The sequence below is a fragment of the Podarcis melisellensis genome, assembly GCF_964234715.1.
Source record: "Podarcis melisellensis genome assembly, chromosome: 6".
Classification (NCBI taxonomy): domain Eukaryota; kingdom Metazoa; phylum Chordata; class Lepidosauria; order Squamata; family Lacertidae; genus Podarcis; species Podarcis melisellensis.
The window spans coordinates 58598897-58622403 of NC_138538.1; the positions used below are offsets into that span (position 1 = coordinate 58598897).

The window sequence follows — 23507 nt, forward strand, 5'->3', positions numbered from 1 at the left end:
GCCCTTCCTTTTGCCCTCAAGCTCTAACGGGGAATCGGCGGGCTTGGCGGTGGGGGGGGGGGTGCGCGCGGTGGGAATAGGAAGAGAGCTTGATAGGAAGCGGACCGCGATGGGAAGAGAGAAGAAGCAGGGTAGGAAGAATAGAATAGGGTATGTTCTTGTCTCCACACACACACACACACACAGCTGGATGACAAGGGGAAGCTTCCAAAATGGAAACGTAAAAGCGCGACGTAACCATACAAAAAGCAGAATTTTGCAGGGAAAGTGGGAGTCCTCAGGGAGAAATTAAAACGGGATAAAATGACCTCTTCTGGTTGCAAGCCATGGATGGTGATCAAAAGCAAAGGATAGAAGTTGAAGGAGAGCTCTCACTCGGGAGAAAAGTAACATTCCGGTCCTACTTAGAATTCAGTTAAAAATACCTTCCTTCAACGCCAGTAGCCACTGCCTATGTTAGATTACAATGGCATCTCGGGTTAAATACGCTTCAGGTTAAATACGCTTCAGGTTACAGACTCCACTTACCCAGAAATATTACCTCGGGTTAAGAACTTTGCTTCAGGATGAGAACAGAAATCGCGCGGCAGCAACAGGAGGCCCCATTAGCTAAAGTGGTACCTCAGGCTAAGAATGGTTTCAGGTTAAGAACAGACCTCCGGAACGAATTACTACTGTAAGTTCTTAACCCGAGGTACCACTGTATTGCCCTATTGCTCAGGTATAGGAGATTTGTAAAATGGACGCATTTCGCAGATCCTTAACGAGAATTTTCACATTTACGACTAAACAGAGGACTGAAATCATAAATGTGGGAGTATTTTTTCAGATTATTAAGTATAAAGTTGTTGAGGCACCAAGAATTGTGTGAGAGCAGACAGCACGTCAACTGCCTTAAATGGTGTCAGCATGACTCAGCTTTATCCTGATGTAAGCTAATCTTCTGAGCTTGTTGAAGGAATAATGGGAACCAAAATCTATAAATAAACAATATAGCAGGAAGAACAGGTACAGGGACGCGGACTTATAAAAAATATTGGGGGGGCCCGGGAAAGCTCATGAATAATAAATAAGCTCATGAATATGCAAATAAAGTGGCGCCGCCTCCTCGTGAGCGAATAGGGGAGAGCGTGCTGCACCTATTAATCAGCTCCAAAGGAAATTGGGTGGAGCTTTTGCTCGGGAGGGAGGGCAGGAGGCATGCAGCCCGCCCCTCCCTGTGCATTTTGGGCTGGGGGAGGGGCGGCTCAGTCAAGTATCGAACCTCAGAGGAACCTCCGAAAACGTGGGGGCTAGCCGGAGAAGAGAGGGCGAGCCCCCTCTGCTCCGGCCCTAAATAGGGAAAGCCACGCCCCCCAGCCAGCCGATTGGCTGGCTCGGAGGCGTGGCCGGTCGGGATTCCCCTGTTCTTGCGGGGGCTGAAACCACCAGGAGGAAGGAAATTCCCCCGGCAGTGGTGCTGCGAAACAGCGAGGATTCCCTAATCTCGCGGGGGACAGCCGGGGCTCTCCGGTTAGGGCGCGCGGCTGGCTGGCTGGCTGGCGAGGGAGCAGGTGGGGAGGAGGCAGGGGACGGCGGCGGCGCTCTGCTGGAGGGGCGCCCGAGATTATTGGGGGGGCTGAGCCCCCCAAAAAAAATTATTGAGGGGGCTCGGGCCCCCTCAGGCCCCATGGAGTCGGCGCCTATGAACAGGTACAACCATCAAGTACAAATTTGGTTTTATCTTTTTTTTGTAAATTGTTTTGAAGGTTTTTGTTTTTACAATCAAGCAGTGTACTGTAGAAATTTTATGAAATAAGTAATACTCTCGGTGTTTCTACATCCTTGCTTTGTTCAAACTTCTGCCATTGCTTAAAACAGTCACTTTCCCCCTTTCAGAGCCCCCACTTCTTCACTTACTTTCATTCTTCTACTCCTCAGCTACCCTATATGAGACAGATAATGGATGTGGATCCCACAAATTTTTCATAGTATGTTCCCATAGAGTGTTTCACTCTTGCCATGTATTGCCTTCGACATGAAGTTCCAGATTCAATGCAGTAATTCAGATATTTTATTATCAAGCAAACACCCATATATAAACAACAACAATAAACTTAAGCTTCTCTAACTGAACAAGCTAACTGACATAACTTCTCTTAAAATTTTATTTTTTTAAAAGATAAAGTAAAGGGACCCCTGACCGTTAGGTCGTCGTGGATGACTTTGGGGTTGCGGTGCTCATCTTGCTTTTCTGGCCGAGGGAGCCTGCATTTGTCTGTAGACAGCTTTCCGGGTCATGCGGCCAGCATGACTAAGCCACTTCTGGTGAACCAGAGCAGCACATGGGAATGCCATTTACCTTCCCGCTGGAGTGGTACCTGTTTATCTACTTGCACTTTGATGTGCTTTCAAACTGCTAGGTTGGCAGGAGCAGGGACTGAGCAACGGGAGCTCACCATCGACCTTCTGATCAACAAGCCCTAGGCTCTGTGGGTTAGACTACAGCGCCACCCGTGCCCCAGGTTTTAAAGATACAATAACACATATAACATATAATCACAAGGGTATGTGTGCAAATGGGACTACAGAATAGGAGAGGAAAGGAGACATGGAGCAGGGGCTGTGTGAATGGGGGTGCCAAAATGGAGGGGGAAGCATGGACATAGGGGGAAACGGGTGAAAAGTTGGGCTGCAGAACAGAACAGAGTAGCTGCTTCAGAAATATAGTTGGGAAAGTGAAATGGAGGTTTAGCAATTGCATGAGGTGAAAAAGGAAAGAAAAAGGGGTTAATGTGGGGGCATTGGGGGTTGCCAAATGGAATGAGCAGGGGGGGCTGAACCATGGGCGTAGCCAAGAGGAGGCAGCTCCCCCCTTCCCCCTTCCCCCGATCAAGTAAAACAATATAAATACTTAACTAACTGACCAATCACGTCAGTTCTGCCCCTCCAACAATGTCCTATCCTCCCTAACAAAAATCCTGGCTACACCCATGGGCAGAACCCTCCTAGTACAGTAATATCTGTAATCCCAACCACACCCCGACAAGCTTATGTCCAAAGCAGCTAATATCAATTGTAATAAAACAGCACACAACAATAAAACATCAAAACAAATCAGGAACAATAAGAGATAGGCAGGCAATCTAAAACTAAAATTTAATGCTAAGCGGTAATCCAACCAAATAATTTTGAAGAGCAAACCAAAACAACACTGGCAAGAAGGGAGATAGCTTAGTCCCTCCATGGAATGGCATTCCGTGTGCTGGGTGCCATTACAGGAAAAGGTTAACCTTTCCATGACTGTATTTAAGGACTAGCCTAGTACTTGTAGGCAGCATGGAATTGCATGCAGGCAAGTGAGTAGGCTTGAGGAGAAGGAGGGATGAGGGCCCCATTCCTCCTCTGTGCTCAGAATAGAAACCAAGTGCGCTGGCAGGTGAGGGAAGCCCTGCCTCTGTAGGAATGCAGAGAGGCTTGCTTCGGGAGGAATGAAACACTTCTGCCAACCTCCTCCAGTGGACGGACTAGTTGTTTTCTTAAGGCTAAGGCCTTTTGTGGGCTTGTTTATAGGAACCCTCCCTCCTTTAAGATTTTGATTTAAAATAATAATGAAGAGTTCCAACCACTGATTTCCTGCATTGACCCTGAAATAGGGCAGCCCAGACACAGGTGAGAACAAGGCACTAGACACCAATAAGAAACAACTTGTGCTTCTTAAGTAGTTTCTTCTTAGCACATTTATCTTATCAATAACATTTTCTTTTTCAAAAGAGTAACAATTTGAGCCTGGCTTTCAGTTGGGCTGGATTCTGCTACTTGAAGTGGAGTCTTCTTCAGGCTATTTGTGGCTTGTAGATTTGCTTTACCCCCCTCAGACCAGCTGACCAGTGCGCTCACACAGTAGAAATGACCGGCTCTGCAAGCACAATGCAATGGTGTGTCCTTATTGTTGTCCAGAGCATTAATGGCTGAACCGTTGCTCAAGAAGAAATGTATTAGGTTGCTGTGTCCGTGTTCTGCTGCAAGATGTAGTGGTGTCTTCCTCCAAATATTTTTGTCATCGATATTTTTATTCTTGCCAGCAGCCAGAAGGGCCTGTAGTATCTCCACATTCCCATTGATGGTGGCATAGTGCATAGATGTGCATCCGTCCATGTCTTTGGCACCAAACCTGGACTTCTTCGCTAACAGTGCTTTCACTGCGTTAAGATGACCTCCCATGGCTGCAAGATGAAGCGGGGTCTTTTTCTCCTTGTCTGTTGCATTGGAGTCAGCATTGTAGTTCAGCAGCAGTTCTACCATAGCAGGGTTTCCTGCTTCAGCAGCAAGATGCAGAGCTGTCTTTGCCTGCTTATCCTTAACGTTGACATTAGCCTTTCGCCGCAGCAGCTTTTGCGCAACTTCCACATGACCCTTATAACTTGCAATGTGCAAGGGAGTGAGCAGTTCTTTAGTGACCGAATCAGTTTTTGCACCTCCGTCAATTAATAAGTCAACTAGCCCTCCCTTATTGTGCAATGCGGCCACGTGGAGGGGGGTCTGATCTCCCTGCCCGGCAATGTTGGCATCCAATCCTTTGCTCAGGAGCATCTTTGCAATGGAGGAAGCTCCAGCTTGAACTGCCAGGTGTAAAGCACTGCTTGAGTTTGGGGTCTTGTCCGTCAGGCTCGCTCCCTTTTCAATGAGAACTTTTGCTGACTCGGTCTTGCCCATCTCGCACGCCACAAGCAGTGGTGTGTACTGCGCTTCGTCGAGGGCGTTTTTGTCGGTACCTTTGTCAATTAAAGCTGCTACGATTCCATGCAGGTCCTTTTGAACGGCTTTAAAGAGAGCTGACACCATCGTAGCCGGCGACATGCCTTTGGAATAGTCCAGCAATAACTTGAAGAGAGATTGACTGTTGCTGTTAAAGGCTACATCGATGATGCTGGAATCAGTGTTGGCTCCAGCTTCTAGGAGAACCCGGACAGTCTTCTCAAACCCTCGAGACACGGCATAGCCCAAAGCGGTCTGTCCTCTCTCATCCTTGGCATCCTTCAAAGCGCCATTCTTTAGGATGGCTTGCACCAGCTCACTGTCATCTCTGAGAGCAGCCATGTGCAGGAAGTTGTGTTGGTTCTTGTGTCGCCTCGCCTCTTCTTTCAGGATGCTATTCAGAACATGGGTGTGGTGGTTCTGATGGGCCAAATGAAGGGGGCTCTTGCCTTCCTGATCCAAGGTGTACATGTTGGCACCCGATTGGAGCAGCATTTTCACAGCTTCGCCGTGACCTCTCTCAGCAGCTCTGTGTAGCGGGGTTCTTCCTTTCTTATCCTTAACTTCCAGCTTAGCCCCTCTGTCGATTAAATAGTCAATTATTTCTGTATGCCCGTGAGCTGCTGCAATGTGTAGGAGGGTTTCATCTTCAGAGTTTACTGCGTTAATATCATTCTCTTTTAAGATCTTTTCTAAATAGGAAAGATTACCTTTAGCCACAGAATCAAAGACGGAAAGAGAATTGAAAGAATTGTCTTGGGATTTCACAGCAGCTGAATCCTGTTTTACTTTACGTTTGATCTGAGTCAGCTTTTCTGGCTTAGCTAAAACATGTCTGGGGCTATCCTTCTTTTCTTGGTGAGGATCTTTACCCTTTTGAACCCACCCTTTATCTTTCTCCAGTAGATACCCTATCAGTTGCCTTCTGGCATCACCAATTCTTTCATTCACATTGCTGACATAACTCCTCATGTTGTTATATAGCTGTGGCTCAATCTGTTTCAGACATGGATAAAAAAAGAGCCTGCAAGCTCGCTCACCTTGAGAAACTAATATATCCAGGACCCGGGAGTTCTTTGCAGTTCTTGTTCTGTAGTAGGATAAGACCATTTTTTTCTCGGGTGTAAAAATGCCATGTTCTATCAGCCAGTTCAGAAGCTGATCAGGGTTCCTTATGCCATCTACAAGTTCGTTCTTTTTAGTTCTCAATACTTCTGTGGCATAGGGATTTGTGAACATGCCAGCTGAATACATGATGTGTTTAGATTATGCACCCGCGATACATTAAACATGCCTTTGAAGTTCGGCATTTAGCATGAGAAAGTGCAGATTGTTACATAAGTTTGCTCCAGTTTCTGCCAACAAATATTCTGATGATCCAACTGGAAATCTCAGCGACAACCACACACATGGGGGGGGGGGAAAGGGAGAGCATAAACTTTTCACCTTTCGTTGTGCAACGCTGTTGCCTTCCAATTCTCTTTTCTTTTCCTTAACAACAGACTGGAGTTGACGAATTGAAACAAAACAAAACTCAGTAAAAATATTCCAGTAAAAATGGTTACATTGCAAGAACTTGCAATATAAAATCGAGAGGAAGTTTTCAAAGTTGGTAGCTAAGCTGTTGATGGATAGAAACTTTAAAAAAAAATGTATTTGGCATGTGTGACCCATCTGTCAAACATGTCAGAAGAAAAGCAGCAGGCTAGTAACTGTTGCTATGTAATTAGCCTTTGTGTAACATTAAGATAAAATTGTATACCCGTCAGTTAGTTACACAGCGGCATATCACACAGTGATCAAAAGCTGCAGGGCAAGTAGCTAAGAATGAGTTTAATGTTTCAAAAAAAGTAGATCCCACATTTATTTTATTTATTTAGAAAAATGCATTAGCCACTTTTTTTAAAAAAAGACTATCCTAAGCAATGTACATACAACAATAAAACTTTTCAGACAGCAACATAATGGCATGCTATGAAAGGGCCATATAGGTGAAACATGAAAGAAAATCAAGAAAGAAGACATTTATTTTGCCTTTCGCAACATGTAATAATTTAATCAGTGCTGTGAGCTCATGGTGTTTCGATAAAGGCAAATTCTCATTGAAAACACATCTGTCCTCGAGGTGGAATATTTTAACAACTGAGGAATTTTCATTAAAGCGATATGGGCAAATTATAATGACGGCTTCTAATAAACAGAAGATTAGCAGAACAATCTTACATAGCAATTGCACCAGGAGTAAAGTTGCATCACTTCTATTTTATATTTATGGACATATTCATAGTCTGCCCTCTCACAAAATATCAGGGCAGTGCACAGCAATATAACAAAAAAAAATTTAAAAGCAGTATGGAATAATCATTAAAATAACTGGCTACTAAATAAATAAATAAATGCATAGGTCTGTCAGCAGCATTCTGCTAAGCAGGTAGGATGGCTATACATGCTCAGCCCAGGAGTAGAAGAGAAAACACACAAAACAGAAAATTCAATAATAGCATAAAAGCAGAAGATAGGCCCCTGCATCCGTGAACACATAGCCAAAATCCACCATACACAGAGGAAGCCAGTGAACTCACAGTGAAAAGGACATGCTTTTGGGCACTGTGCCATTCTTTTGCATGCTGCGCAGGGGTATATTCTGATACACCCCCACACAACGTATGAAAGAATGCCACTGCACCCAAAACTAAGGTAACCAGACATCCCCATTTCCTAGGGACAGTCCTCAGATTTACAAATCAGTCCCCATACAAAATCCATTGAAGTTTAAAAGTGTCCCCGGATTCATTGGAAAAACATCTGGTAACCTTACCCAAAACCATCAGGCAGCAACAACTTTCCTCCTTCTACCAGCATCCCTCCAGGCAGGGGCTCCATTTTTCTTATGCTGCTCACAAGCAGTGCTGGGGTGGGGGTGGGAACGCCACAGAATGGGATGGCACAACACAGAGTGTCAAGCTTGGAAAGTCCTCCCCTTACAGATAAGAATTAACAAGCAGTTGATAGATTTATAGTCTTTTTATTACAGCTTCATGTTGCGGTCACAAAATAGGCAGCTCTCCGCAAGGAGGGCAGTTCCTCATTTGTGGAGGAAGTTCCTCAAAAAAAGTGGGATATATATTTTAAAAGAAATGTTCACATAGAACAAATGGGTCACAATTGTCACACTTTGCAGCCAGTGTTTCCCACTTCCTTTACTTGCCTGTGTGCGATGTGGTTGTTGGATCGGAGTGGGGGTTATTGTCGGGTGTGGGGGTTCCCCCCTAGAAGTGAGGTACTCAAGTTCCCCTATATGTTCTGGAAGCCGGTTCTCTGTGGACGCTTCCAGACTGCCATCACTTTTGGCTCTCTCACCCATTTGAATAGATGCCAATTATGCTCCTTCGTGAAATAACATGGCCCTTCTTCTTAACCCACCTCCAAGAAGATGGGTACATCGTGGTAAACAGCAACAGCACTACAGGCTTCTCACGCTTAAAAAGTAGGCTTTTTGCAGTAAGAAATGTGATGGGGGGGAAGCAGTAGAAAGTGTGGGATAATTCCCACTTGATGGCAGTGTTGTATAACCTCTGCAGAAATGCCGTACAAACCAATGAGACCAAATGCCCAACAAACAGGTCTCTGGAAACCACTCCTGTGTCTGCAAATCCCCCCACCTCTTTCCCGGTTTCCCCATCTGGCCTTTGGGAGCTCTAGGAATGGGGCAAGTGGGGACGTGCCTTCAGCTGCAGTCTCCCTATGTAGGATTTATTTACCTGGTGTGCTGCGATTGGGTGATATCCTATGCCTGGCCCAGCGAAGTGAGCAGGATGGTCATTGACACAAGGAGGTTTTCTTTTCCCCTTTTATCTTTTTTAAGAAGTTTCTCTCCCACTGGCGTCAGCAGGAGGAAACTCTTTGCATCTTTGACTGTTTATGACATGGTCACTGGAGCCTAGAGGAGTATAGCATATCATGTAACTCTGCGCTTCTCTGGGCCACCCCATCCTGACTCCCATCCCATCCCATCCACAGGCAGATCTTCACTGGCAGAAAACCTACACAAGCCCCACTATTCTACTGATGTCAGATTTCATCAGCATATCTGTCATGGCTGCACCATCCCTGGCATTCTGCTTATGGTGCTGAGTTTCTGTCAAATCCTCACCCAGCAGGGCTGTGTCCTGAATATAGTTTTTCCTAGAACAATCATAGGCAGATAGTAGAAAATTGGTGGGGTTTTTTGAAAAATGGATTGAATAACTAAAAGAGAGTAAGTGGCTAACTGGGATCCAGAACAATCTTAGAGCATTTTTGTATTTCTTCCTATAGAGCCAGTGTAGCATAGTGGTTAGAGCATTGGGCTATGACCTGGAAGACCAGGGTTTGAACTCCCACAGGGATGAATAAAGATAGGCTATAAATGGAATAATAAATACATACAAATAAATAAAAATGTCTTTTGGTCTGGAATGTTCGGTTTGTGTTAAAGTAGGATTGAAACCGGAACGAATGCTTTGATAATTTCTAGCCAAAGAAAGTTTTGCATATTAATTAAGAGAGTTGGGAAATGCAAAGCAAAATAAAACAGAACAGTGCAAATGCTGTTGGGATCAGGTAGGATCTGTATTCCTGGAATCTTAGGGATTTGCAGTAAGCAGCACCTTTAAGGGAAAAGTGTGTGTGTGCGCGTGTGTGTGTGTGTGTGATTTTTGGCTGGGAAAGTGCTTGGAGAGGAAAGTAGTAACATCTCTGTCAATGGGCCCAAATGGCTGTTGTAGTTTTTGAAAAGGAAATGCCCAGTTTTGTCCACACTATAGAAGAATGCATACATAACGTAATGTGTCGTTTGAGCTGAAGATGTGGTGGCCCATCTATAGGTGGTGAATTGAACAAGTTAAATGTGGTAGATAAAGCAGAGAGGTCCAGTGGGGTAGATTTTCATGCTCAGAGAAGGAGCATTTGCTTTGTATGCAGAAGGTCCCAGTTTCAATACCTAGCATCTCCAGGAGGGCTGGGAATGTCTCCTGTCTGAACCTCTGGGGAACCACTGGCAGTCATTGTAGAGCTATATTGTATTGAGCTATATTGACCAATGATGTGATTCAGGGTAAGTCTAATTCCTGTACTCCTAATCTTCTGGCTTTAGTGGTCATTGCAATGATGGAATCAAGGCACTTTGCATAATCTGCCCCAACCATGTTATAAGTTTTATGGCTTCCCTGTGAACCACTAGCATAAGGGAGCATGGGGGGGGGAGTCAGAGCTTTGGTGATGCTCACATTAACATTTAACATTTGAATGCACTCTCTATTTCGTCCTTTGTATTGGAGTGAAATGTAACCACCAAACCATGCCAAGGCATTTTGTTTGTATAATCTAGCAATTCTGGTCCAATAACTGGGCCAGTAAGTCAAGTTAATCTTCACTTGAAAGAGGGAGATGAGTGTTTTTCAACTAATTGTTTAGTCTTTATATCTGGCTTTGAAGCTCTGCATGCTTTGAAGCTGTATGGTTTCCTGGCTTTCCCAAGATGAAGATGTTTCTTAATTAATAAAAGAGTCAGTTTTCAAAAACAACATCCTTTGTCAACATGAAATGTGTTTGACATCCTTTATTTACATTTTTCTCCCATAGAGGAGAGCAAATAAAACTCTCCTCTTAGATTAATATTATATCAGACGCTTGCCAAATACAATTTTGACTTCTTTACAAAATCCAGAAGAGGTCACTGTTTCTCTTTTGAGTGTTTTCAGCAGCCGCAGTTGGCAGAAGGTCCTCTTTAAACTAATTAAGAGACCTGGAACCTGTTAAAACGGGTTGAATGTAACTGAATGGTTTCCAATGCCTTCTTTACATTCTCTAGGGTGTTTGGCCTGACATAACAGCTGGAATAAATGAACATAAATATATCAGTAGTGAGTGAAGTTGTGTTATTAATGTTTCCCAGCATGCATTTTAATTTCAGATTCAGCCATTGAAGCACAGCGCTTATCTATAATGCAACCAAGCTCTTTATTGAAAACATTCAATAACTTTATTTTTCCTCTTCTTTTTTACAAGCTAGGCAGTGGCTTGTTCTGGAACGACGATGTCAAATGTTTTCATTTTACTTGGTGGCATTATGAACAAGTGCTTTGCCTCAACATAGTGACCCAAACTATTGCAGAAAATGACATTAAGAGTTTTATGAAGGAGTTTAACAAAGACTATCAGGGTGGCGCTATGGTCTAAACCACTGTGCCTCTTGGGCTTGCCAATTGGAAGGTCGGCCATTTGAATCCGCCCAATGGGGTGAGCTCCTGTTGCTCTGTCCCAACGTCTGCCAACCTAGCAGTTTGAAAGCATGCCAGTGCAAGTAGATAAATATGTACCACAGTGACGGGAAGGTAAACGGCATTTCTGTGTGCTCTGGTTTCCATCACAGTGTCCCGTTGCACCAGAAGTGGTTTAGTCATGCTGGCCACATGACCCGGAAAGCACCAGCTCCCTTGGCTGGAAAGGGAGATGAGCGCCACACCCCTTAGTAGAATTTGTCTGGAATTAACCGTCTAGGAGGGACGCAGGTGGCGCTGTGGGTTGTGCAGGTCAGCGGTTCGAATCCAGGGGTGAGCAACCGTTGCTCGGTCCCTGTTCCTGCCAACCTAGCAGTTCGAAAGCATGCCAGTGCAAGTAGATAAATAGGTACCACTCCGGTGGGAAGGTAAACGGCATTTCCGTGTGCTGCTCTGGTTCGCCAGAAGCGGCTTAGTCATGCTGGCCACATGACCTGGAAGCTGTATGCCAACTCCCTCGGCCAATAAAGCGAGATGAGTGCCGCAACCCCAGAGTCGGTCACAACTGGACCTAATAGTCAGGGGTCCCTTTACCTTTAACCATCTAGGGGTTCTTTACGTTTACCTTGATCAGGGTTTGGTCAGCTAAAGAAAAGTCAGTCTACAACCTTTTCAAAGTTAGAAAAGAGGGGGCAGCTATGAAAATGTGTGTTGCGGGCTTGCCCAAGACATGATTTTGAAAATCCCACATGCTCCTCTGCCCCTTCCTGGCAGGAAAAAAAATACAACCACCAAATTACTAAGAGCTGTCTGCTGTCTCATGACACCCAGAAATAGCTGCCTAAGGAGGCCATCTCATTCTGTCTAATGGTAGAGCCAGCCCAAAACAGTGTCTATGTGTCTTCTATTCGAAGGGCTAGCTAATCCAAACACATTTTAAAAAGAACGAATCCTAAGAAGGAAGAGCAGTAGGAGTATTGAATTGCTTGTATACAATTAGTACATGGGCAGCAGATTGAGCAGGCCTACAGGTCACTTGGCTAGTTTTTTGTACCCTGGTGAAATGTGTTGGGCAGGATTCACTTCCTGAGCCCTGCTTAAGAACTTCCACGCGTGCAATGGGGCTTCCTTCTGCACGCCCCCTGAAATTGACTGGGGTGGGTTGGGGGAACCCCCAGAAGAGTGCACAGGGGGAAGCAGCTGAAATTCCTGTGCAGGTGGAACATTCACAATAGTGGGATGTTGAATCCCACCCATTGCATTTCTATCTAAAGGATAGTGATTGTTTCTAACTAGCAGCTTTGTATCCAGTATTTCCTCAGGAGTGCTAAGAAACCAAAAGTTCAGTGCAGTTTTGAAAGGTTTGGTCTGCCATCTTGATTCCAAATGGTGTCCAGCTGTGTCCAAACATACAATGAAAACCTGCTCTTTATTCTTGGGAACCATCATGCAAAATGCGTTCATGATAACTTAAGAGACATCCAAATTCTGAGCAAACAAAAACTTTCCAAGATATATAGTAGTTTGTGAATGTATACATATAAATTCGTACATGCACATTTTATCACAGAATCTTAGAGTTGGAAGGCATCCCAGGGGGCAATCTAGTCCACCCGCTGCAATGCAGGAATCTCAGCTAAAGTGTCCATGACAGATGGCCATCCAACCTCTGCTTAAAGACCTCCAAGGAAGGAGAGTTCACCACTTCCCGAGGGAGACTGTTCCACTTTCAAACAAGTGTGTCTTTTGGTGATGCATTTCCTGTTTGGTCTCCCCCCCCCCCCCGGCAATGCATAAGTGGCCTCCCTATGTGTATTTATAGAATTGGGCCATCCATGCTAATCAGCTTTATACAGAAGTACACTTTGCAAATTCTAGTGGAATCCACTTCCAACTACGGCAGCAGTCCTACCAACTTATACCTTTGATTAAGCCCTGTTGCATTATATAGTGTAACCGATCTCAGAAAACCGGCATAGAGTTTACTGTATTTAGGGTGACAACTTTCCATAGGACTCCATGAGCAGAAAGCTGCTCTTCCTTAGAGTTGCCCTGAATGTTTACAGATTGCTTTGACCATAACGGTTTGCCAGAACAAATCGCAAGGCAATGCTGGGGTCTCAAATACTTACTACATTTTAAATTGTAAAACGTCATTGCATAAATGTATTCATAATTGAATCCTCATGTGGATTTTGCTACTTAAGGCCATAATCCTAACTTTGCCTGTTTGGAGGTTAACCCCATTGAAATCAACAGGACTTCTGATTAAACATGGTGAATATTGAGTTGCCAGCAAGTCTTTGTTATTTATCACTTTCCTTCCTATGCAACTCTATGTCAAAGTAACCCAGTGTAAATATAGCTCTCGCAGCTGATTATCCAAATGTTTTATATGTCCCTTGCAGTGTTACTGTAACCTTCACCTCGCTCTTAGTGTTTACTTATTTGGAAGAAAGCTGCTTAAAACCAACAGGACTTATTTCCACATAAATGTGTTTTAAGAGTGAATGTTAAGATTTAAAACATATTTATGTGGAAAAATGTCCTGTACTTTAGAAGACCTTTCTTCAAAGTGTACTAGGACTGCGGTCTAAAGTTGTGCTGCATGGAAAAAATGGTATATTTATATTACTTCAAGTTGAACTTAATTAAAGCAACCTAGAAGCCCTCCTGCCCCAACAAGGACACATTATGGGGCAAGTGATCCAGATAACACCAAGGGAGGTAGGCTTAGAGGTCACTGCGATCAGGAGATGCCTTGCCACCAGCTCTCTGTCCAACTAACCACTGAACTGTTGAAACGAATTGTACAAGGAGTTCGTCTTTACTTCTACAGATGGTGATTCTGATCTGCATGACCAGCGTTTTACTATTAGGGTGAGGAAGTGGGGGCAGGGTTTAACATGAGAAAAACTATAACACCAGTGCCATTCAACAAATGGTGCACATGTGAGCTATTGTAACCCATGGAATCCAAATCCATATTGTCCTATGCCACAGGGGTAAATCATGCATGCAGATTTTGCATCAAAATCATTATCTTATTTGACGTCATAATGATTCAGATGAGTGACACCAGTCAAAGAGCTTGTTGCACATTTGGGAAGCACTGCACTTTTATTTTGTTTTGTTTCTACAATCCCTGTACGCAGCACTTCCCAAGCACAGGGATTGCATAGCCCTTTTGGCAGCACTTCCAAAAGGCCAACGATCAGCTAGTTATCTGCTGCTTGGGAAGTACTGCACAAAGTGCTTTGCAGGCACCCCCAATTGACAGTGCCTGCAAAGCCCCCTTTGGCCCTTCCCTACCCCATGTCAGACTTCATCAACAACATCAGATATAAAGCAAGTGGTTGTGGCTTGCCTGAAACAGATACATGACGTGGGCCAAATGGGGAGCCCAGGAGGGCCAAATTTAGCCAGCAGGCCAGACTCCACTTGTTTTAAGTCTGAATTCTGTGGGGGGCCTCTCTAGACACTTGTGTGCCTGCAGCTGCCGTGTTGGTATATGGTATATGGTTAGGAGTTTTTGCTCCAATATATATACTTGCTTACATTGAACAGCATTCACCATTTGAATGCCCATTCGCCCAGCCTGGAGAGATCCTTTTGGAGCTCCTCACAACCCCTTGTTGTTCTTACCAACCTGAACAATTGAGCGTAATCAGTTCACTCCAAGTCATTTATGAACAAGTTAAAAAGGAGCAGTCCCAAGAGTGACCACTGGGGGACTTCAGTGCCACCAAAAGGCAAGAGTGGTGTGTCCTGTCCACCCCTTGAGGCTTCATCCTGCTTAATGGCTGGCTTGGCCCTGTATTTAGGAATATAGGAAGCTGCTTTATACCGAGTCGGACCTTTGGTCCATCTTCCTCAGCATTATTTACACTGACTGGCAGCAGCTCTCCAAGGCTTCAGGCAGAAGCATCTCCCAACACTACCTGAAGATGCTGGGGATTGAACTTGAGACATCCTGGCTCTACCACTGAGCTGACCTGTTGTCCTTCCTTGATGCCTTCTGACCATAGAAGGTGATATGGTAAAACCGGGATGGGGAGCCTGTTGGATCCCAACTCCTCTCAACCCCAGCCAGCATGGCCAATGGCCAGGAGTGATGGGAACTGGAGTCCAAAAACATCTAGAAGTCCCTCACCCTTGTGTCAAAGCTGTGGCAAAATGGCACCAAGGGAGTGGAGCAAAGCCAATGGGCTATTGAGGGCTGGGGAAGACATGAGACAAGTACTGATGTCCTGGAACAGCTGTCTGGAAATCAAGTGGCCGGCCCTAGAAGCCAAGAGCATAGGCACCTTGCAGAACATAAAGGGGTTGGGAAGCAGAGGCACAAGCAGAAGGGAGCTGGAGTGGGCAATGGAAAAGTTTCAATCTGTGTGGTGGATATTCCTGTGGTCTCCTGGTGCCCAGAGTTGAGGTGCTACTGGGGGCTGGTGAAGGACTGGGTTGCAGCCAATCATCTTTCCTCTTTTCTCAGGTTAGAGTGATGAGCAACCACTTCCTCCAGGAAGCTCGGTGGCTTGGCCCCCCGTAGGAGCTTTCACACAGCCACTTTCTCGGCAGCGCATCCTGTGAAATCTCGAAGAGCAACAGAGCGCCATAGGCAGCCAGTGGGTTTTGGCAGCCTCCCTCTGGCTGCCGTCTCCACGCCGCTGCCACTGCAGGGGAGCAGCTTGGATTTGAGGAGAACTGGGCTTGTTCACAAATAACAGTTGCCATCTGTCTTCTTAAAATAATAATAATAATAATACATGACAACTTGTACTTTCCTGTGGGCAAGGCTTAATGTAAAGCAGTTGCACAAAAGCCTTTCATTAGCATAATGTTTAAGCGATGCCGAGATATTAGGTTACCAAATGCTGAGGCAGCTTCAAGAATCAGCAAAATGAGACAGCTCCTCAAGTTCCTTGCAAAATGGCCATTTTCAACACAAATGGCCTCCTGTGGTTTTCAGTCAGGATGAGGCACTGTCAGTAAATTTTTGCAGAAAGTAAGATGTTTCCTGCTTTAACCTCTTAAAGGAAGGTTCTTCCTGCTGTTTATAGATTTATTAATTTTCTAGGCTGACACTTTCACTGATGTTGATTGGTGCTAGGGGAGGACACAACGAAACTTTCCAATTTGTCTTGGGGTTATTCTGCGGTGAGTTTAAATAGCCTGCAGTGCTAGTCTGGGCAGCCTTCCTGTGAGGCAGAGTGAAGGAGCCGCCTCAGGTAGATGATTTGGGGTGCTATAAAAGGACAGCAAATTGTTAATTATTTAATTCATTGTTGTGTTTTTACTGACTGGGAGCAGGAGAGTCATTTGGGTGATTTATCTGCTTCAGGTGCCAAAACAACTTGACTGACCTAGGGTACTATGGCTAATCACCTTGAAACAAGGGTAGGGCAGGCATTTGCTGTTCCATATCTCAAGCATATCTTGAGCCAGCTCTCTTAACATCTGGAATTTGTCATCGTAGCCTCCTGTGACATCCAGATGTTGCTGGACTACAATTCCCATGACCCACAACCACTGGTCATTCCGGCTGGGCTTGATGGGGAATGTAGTCCAAAGCAGTTGGATGGCATCAGGTTGGGAAAGTCTGATCTAAAGGAACTTTCTTGGTGGATACTGTCCTGTGCCATACACAGTCCCAAGCAGGTGTTCCTGCAAGTGATGGTTGAAGGATGGGTGGCTGCATTCTTTCCAGGTGTAACTTGCCTATGAAGCCAGCCGCTGACTTGGTTTAAAGCTTGTTGAATATACAATATGAATGGAAGCCAATATTTGGTTGTGCTCAACACGGCCTGAGCTATTGTTTATTGGGTTTTATATCCCCAAATGTCCAAGTAATATATAGCTAAAATAAATTTACATACAAAAAATAAAACAGCAGCAGACATGACAAATAAAAGCTATTGGATAAGTCAGACAACAACAACAACAACACTTCATTTTCAATTTATTTACATGACCTTTTTTCTCAGCAAGGTGAAAGAAATTCCTTACCTCATTATCATGTACATTTTATGAGTAGAAAGTAGATCTGAGGTTGAAAGATGCATTTTTAACATCTGCACTACCCTACTGTCCTACAACACCCTAGGCACCATGTTTCCCTAACTCACAAGCCTGCACACCACAGCAGCACTCAAGGAAGTTAAGCCCTTCTAGCTGGTGTGTCACATTAATCCATTTCGATTGCAACCCTATGCCAGCTTCACTGGGACCACACCTTCTGAAAACCACTGGCCTTTTTTCTGAGTAGACACGTATACATATGATTGCACTGTTAATGGTCTCAGCATACAAGCTTATGCACCTTTACCTGGGACTAAGCGCCAGTGAATCCAATGCAGCTTGCTTCAGAATAAGCGGAACATAGGATTGCACTGTGAAGGAGTAACTGGAATGGTTACTAACTGCCGTTTTACATTAATTATATAAAAAAGGAGTTTGCTGTGAAATCAAGGGTGGTCCCCCCCCCCTTTTTCCTTGTAGCATCTGTCACTTTTCTCTGCTCCAGGTTCTGCTACATTTTAGATAGCTCCAACCAGAGAATGTAATTGCAGCTTAATGATAATGTACCCTTTTGCTTTTACCTATCTATCAATCTGCCCTCCTCAATGCTGGCAGATTACTTGGACAACACTGATATTTAGTTAATTTATTACTCATGCCCAGTACATTTTCAAGTGTACCTGCCTGGTGTAATAAAAGAAAAAGAGGAGGTTACATGATTTGTTCTAGTTCACAGCACTTCTGAACTTGCACAAGCCTTCTGCTTATAGCCGTGCTATCTTATATCTCTTAGCCTTTATTTTTTAAAAGGCCAAGCACCCATAAAAAATACAGAACAGCGTTTGCAAGTCATGCTCACCTTCCATACTGTCTCATAAGAACACAAGAGGCTGCAAAAAGAAGAAGAAGATTTTGAGCAATTTTAAACAGAAATTGCCCCAAACGACACGGCCAACATGGGTTGCCACACATCCGGATTTTCCCAGACTTTTTGTTGTTGTTTGCAATTTTCGCCCAGACACTGCTTCAAACTGCAGTATTCCAGATATGTCTGGGAAATTCCGGACACATGGCAAGCCTAGGACTGGCAGGTGAAACTTACTTCAGCACTGGTAATGGGACAGAGCCTCCACCACACCTGAGGCCAGCAGGCAAGCTTAAGAGGCACAGGGCAAGCTGTTTAATTCACACAGTATCTGTTCTCTATCCATCCGCATCTGCCACCTAAGGAGGCTGCTTTCTCTGCCTAATAGCAGGGCTGGCCGAGCTTACACTAAGTCAATTGAGTGGTTCGGCCAATATTCAGCATTGTCTCTACATTGACTGTTGGGGTTTCTCTCCAGAGTTTCATATGGGATTCTTCCCTAGCTCTCCCTGCAAACAATGGTAACATTTGTGTCGAAAGCATATGCACTGAGCTACAAACCTCCTCCCACTGACAAGGATAGGAACTGGGTTGCCAGCAAAGCAACACCAAAAGTGAGGCACAAACTGTAGAGATGTAATGAGCACAAAATGGAGTGCAGAGTGGACTTGGGGGGCTGGGGGGGGGGTTGGTTGATCGTAAGAACCATGGGAATTGTCCAGTGGCATCCTATGTGGTTTCATCTTTTCCACCATGCTATTTAACATTTACAGTGGTACCTCAGGTTAAGTACTTAATTTGTTCCGGAGGTCCGTTCTTAACCTGAAACTGTTCTTAACCTGAAGCACCACTTTAGCTAATGGGGCCTCCTGCTGCTGCCACGCCACCAGAGCATGATTTCTGTTCTCATCCTGAAGCAAAGTTCTTAACCCAAGGTAATATTTCTGGGTTAGCGGAGTCTGTAACCTGAAGCATCTGTAACCCGAGGTACCACTGTATCTGGAACTGCTGAGTGCTGTCAGCAGGGAATTTGGAATGAAGTGTCACCATCTCTCTCCCCCCACCCCCATCTCTCCTCTGAATCAGGAGAGGCACATCAGGTGCCAGACCAGCTTGGAGGCTGCAGTGGGCTGGATGTGGGCCAATGCAGTGAAGGACAGGTAAGAAATTTGATACACAAACTTCCAGAAGGTACTTTAACTTCAGCAAAGCACCCAGCAGCCACAGGTGTCTTTCAGATCCTCCATCACTTACATGCTTTGAAAGTCTCAATTAGAAAGGAAAGGACTTTCTCCTAATCTATGCGATAGGGGCAAACTGGGTGGTGGCAGTCTCTTGGGAACATCATCACAACCAGCCAAGCATGTATACCGAATCAGAATATTGATGCAACTAGACGGGGAACTGTGGAGCCTCCCTATCTAGCTTATACTGTTCACCTCCTTCCCTTCCTTTGCTGAGAATTAGGCTCGAGGGGAAAATTGTTGGAGCTAATAGGAAGCTTTTGTTCAGTGCCATATTTCTTTTTGGGGGGGAGGTAGGCTTGCAGTGGGAAAGTGAAGGAGTCCCTTGCATAACATCAGGCATGGACAAGCAGTTTCCCTAGGATTTCATATAGCCCTTAGCTTAATTTCAAATGATTTGCCCCTTCCTTGGCAGCCTGCTGAGTGGAGAAAAAGAAAGAAAGAAGCGGTGTTAGCATAATGCAGAAAAGGGAAGAAAAGAGTATGGCCTCCAGCAGAAGATGTTTACTAACCCATTTCACCCCATTCCTTTGGCCTACTAACTTGAGGTTTGCTTTTTGTGTGTGTTTTTGTATGTGGCTTTGTAACATGGGCATAGCCAGCACTTTTGTTAGAGGGGAGCAGGATTGGTCAGTTAGTTAAGTATTTCTATTGTTTTACTTGATCTGGGGGGGGGCAGCTGTCCCTTCTGCCCCCTCTTGGCTACGCTTATGCTTGGTAAGAAGTATATGCCTATGATGCTGCTTATATTATTGATGCCAATGTGATTTTTTTCAAGCGCAGCCTGGCATTCTATCCAAGAAAAGCTTTCATAAATCGGGGAGGAAGAGGCCTTTCTGTACACACTTCCTGTGCTTCCGATCCAAACATGAACAGTTGTATAAAGAAGGCGAAGGAGAAAACTGGCACAAATGAGCCACTTAGGCAGTTGTCCTACTTATTTGATGCTGTGAAAACTAAATTAAGTAGATCGGAAACCAGAATCCCATTTTTACGCGAGATATAGCCAGCACGGCCACGTGTCCTACTTTCCAGAGCGCTGCCCTCTGTTTGGAGGCATTCTCCACTTGAATGGCTGTCTGGTAGACGGATAAAGAACAATAAGATTGGAGAGCAAGGACCTTGAAGTTGCTTAACCAACCAGGGAATCTCAGGTTTGTGGCTCGTGGATTTTGTAGGAATGGCACATGATGCTCAAGAGTGTTGGGTGAAAACAAGTCCAGCTTTATTGATTATATGGCAGGTCAGTGGGGCTGGCATGGCACGAGGGCAAAGGGAAATTCTTCATTCCAGCCAGCCCTTGCTATTGGAGTGGCATTTTGTTTGATGGTTGGGAAGCACTCAACCAGCCCATCAGACCCTGCTGTGGGGCAAGCCAAGCACCCGGGATCCCACTGGGCATCTGGGGGAGAGGTCCACTCTCAGCCAGGCAGGGCCCCATCCGAGCTAGGACCATGCCCTGAACCGATCATCCCCTCCAGGCCCTTTATGGGACATCCTTGCTAGTCTGATCCTGCCCAATGCTGTTTGTGCACAAAGTAGTGGCAGAAGATTGAGAACGCCTAGCATGATGAAGTGCTCACTAAGGGAAAGCGGTGGGAAACCCAGAGCCAACTGAGGTTGGGGGGGGGGGGGAATCATTTCTGGACCTGTTAGCCAGTGACCCAAAGAGCACAGACAGGCCCTAACAAGGCCTCATTAAACGAGTGGGAAAGCTAGCAGGGCAAAATGGCCCCAACCTCTTTGTGGCTGAGGCTTTTAAGCACTTGACCAGGGGTCAGCAAACTTATCGCGCCTCGGGCCGGTGTCTCCAGCGCCACTCGCGTGGAGGGCAGGGGAGCACGTGCCCATCCGCGTGCGCACACGCTATTTCCGGCACACTTCCAGGTCGGAGGAGCACCGGAAATAGCTTGTGTGCATGTGCACGGGCCTCCTCCAACCCGGATGTGCACCGGAAATAACACATGCGCATGCGCACAAGCTATTTCCGATGGTCCTCCAACCCAGAAGTGGGCAGCCGCGCAGCGCCGGTAAAAGCGGCCAGTGGCACTGGGCGGCGGGGGTTGCTGCAGGCTGGGTAAACGAGTCCCTCGGGCCTTATCCAGCCCACGGGCCTTAGTTTGGGGACCCCTGCACTTGACCCTCTACTACCCCCATTGCATGGGATGCTACACTTTCCCACAGGATCTCATGAGGCTGCTGCAGGACTGGCTGAAGCCCTGCCTCTCCCCACTGCCTCGGGCTGCCTCCCCACGGGCCAAAAGTGCCCCATTCACTTTGCATGCAGAGCAGAACTTTCCAAAAATTCGAAATGTCAGTGGGTCACAGCCTATGGAAGAGCTTGAGTTTAGAAGTCATTTGCTTCCCTGTGTATAAATCAGCATGTCAACCTGCATGGGAGTGAAGCTAGACAGAGGTCCTTCTTGGAAGGCAACCACCTTCAGAAATCAAGTGGCTGGCAGTAAGAGAGCAGAAGGCTTTGTGGAGGGGGGGGAGTTGTGCTGCTCTATTTATATAATCCCCCCCCGCCCCCCGGGAAGTTTGTATGGTGTGTGTTCTGTTGTCTTTTAAGCATCTGGTTAAGAATGTAAGAAGAGCCTGCTGGATCAGGTCTCTATGGCCCATCTGGTCCAGCATCCTGTTTTTACAGCGGCCAATCAGATGTCTATGAGAAGCCTGCAAGAAGGACCAGAATGCAACATCACTCTTCTCACTTCCCAGCACCTGGCATTCAGAGGTATCCTGCCTCCAAGAACGGAGGTACAATGTAAACATCACAGCTAGTTGATTTTTAAAGTGAAATGCTTTTTTAAATGTTCTGATGGGAAAGGAAACTTATACATTAAATGCTGTAACCGAGTCAACGAAGTTGGTTTTGAAGGCATAATTAATTTGGGAAGTGCCTTTAATTGTTTGGGGAGGGCATCAACAGCATTTTTATTGTGTAATTGTATGATGTTAAAAAAATATTACTGTGAATTGCCTAGGATATATTTGCAAGGAGGGCATTAAATAAAAAAATAAAATGACAGTCCTCAGTATTCAAAACATAAGGCAATCCTCTCTGCATCCAACTCATTACAATTGAGGTACATTCTGGATTTTATATTATTTTTAGACTAAGTGTCATCTTTGTTAATTAAGGCGTTTTGGTGCATCATGCGTGAGAACAAGACTGGGAAAATAATTCTAAATTTCATTAATAAACAATAAAAACCTAGACACAGGGATTTTTCAGGTTTCTGGCCATTCACAAAAGAGTCTAGGTAGCTCAGTTAGTTAGAGCGTGGTGCTGATAATGTCAAGGTTGCAGGTTCTATCCCTGTATGGGACAGTTGCATAGTCCTGCATTGCAGGGGGTTGGACTAGATGATTCTGTGGGTCCCTTCCAACTCTGCAATTCTATGATTGGTGCAAGAGGTGCATGTGAAGTGATATGCTTGTGATATAGCCACATGCTAAGACGGTTGCATGCACAGAGTTCCGTGCAGATCAGTTTAACCTTTCAACATGCCGCTGCTGCCGCCACCACCAACAAAATAGGCTTTGTGCTGGTGTGCTAAACATCCCAGGTGCACACTGAGCATTTTCTAGACACAGCCACAAAGAGTGGGGATTGTGCGAGAGGGCTCTGATCTTCTATCCGCATGCTGAAGCACTGTTGGCAAAACCAACTGTGCAAGCCTGTACATGCTTTCTTAGAAGCCCTACCAGGTTTGGTGGGGTTTATTCCCCAGTAATGGGAGTTTAGGATTGCAGGCTTGGGTTGCGTCTGCGTGTAATGGCTGAAGGTGCCTTGTGATTTGGCTCTGGTAGTGCGGCACATGGCTCTCAAGCATCTAACATTTCTGTGACATTGCTGTTTGCACAAGCCGTGACAGAAAGCGTTCGGGAGAGGTTGTTTCCTTTTGATGTCTCACAGCAAGTCGTCCTTTCGTACTGGTGGCCGGAATCAAAAGCCCTGTGGCTCAATAAAGTGACCCTTTTGACACCCGCCTTTTGTGTGCTTCCACCCGCACCGCACCCCTCCCCAAGAGTTTGTATTTCATCAACCGTTTCCAAGGATTGTGAGTGCGCCCCACACATCTTCACTGCTGCTGGTGTGTTCAGAGCCAACAAACAAAACACAACACACCATTATTTGATTTGAATGGCTGCTGGGCTATATAATGGGGAACAGAGGAAACGGGGAGAATAAGGCCTTGCTATTCAGACAAGAAAAATCCCCAGCACCGTGTCAAAAGACTATGAAAGCGCTTTCTGGCTTTTTGCCATGGTGGCCTTTAACATGATAAGAACAGGGCAACACAACCTGCCAGTCATGAACTTGCATGTAAAGAGGAGGAAATTAAAGGTGGGCTCAGCATTTTAATCCAGCGTACAATG

At 45.4% G+C, this 23507-nt stretch overlaps 1 protein-coding gene and 1 long non-coding RNA gene across 2 annotated transcripts in view; one reads left to right on the top strand and one right to left on the bottom strand.

Moving 5' to 3' along the window:
- The first annotated feature begins 69 nt into the window (after positions 1 to 69).
- The window catches only part of LOC309372369, an 84078-nt gene continuing 60640 nt past the window's right edge, over positions 70 to 23507 (top strand). Inside the window, exons 1-2 of the long non-coding RNA XR_014169465.1 lie at positions 70 to 150; positions 18964 to 19037. This is a non-coding gene — a long non-coding RNA (uncharacterized lncRNA). The remainder of the gene's footprint in view (positions 151 to 18963; positions 19038 to 23507) is intronic.
- LOC309372745 (CARD- and ANK-domain containing inflammasome adapter protein-like) lies at positions 2170 to 6358 on the bottom strand. Its single transcript, XM_081916564.1, has one exon. The coding sequence runs from the start codon at positions 5989 to 5991 to the stop codon at positions 3721 to 3723; it is 2271 nt and encodes a 756-aa protein (XP_081772690.1). The 5' UTR covers positions 5992 to 6358; the 3' UTR covers positions 2170 to 3720.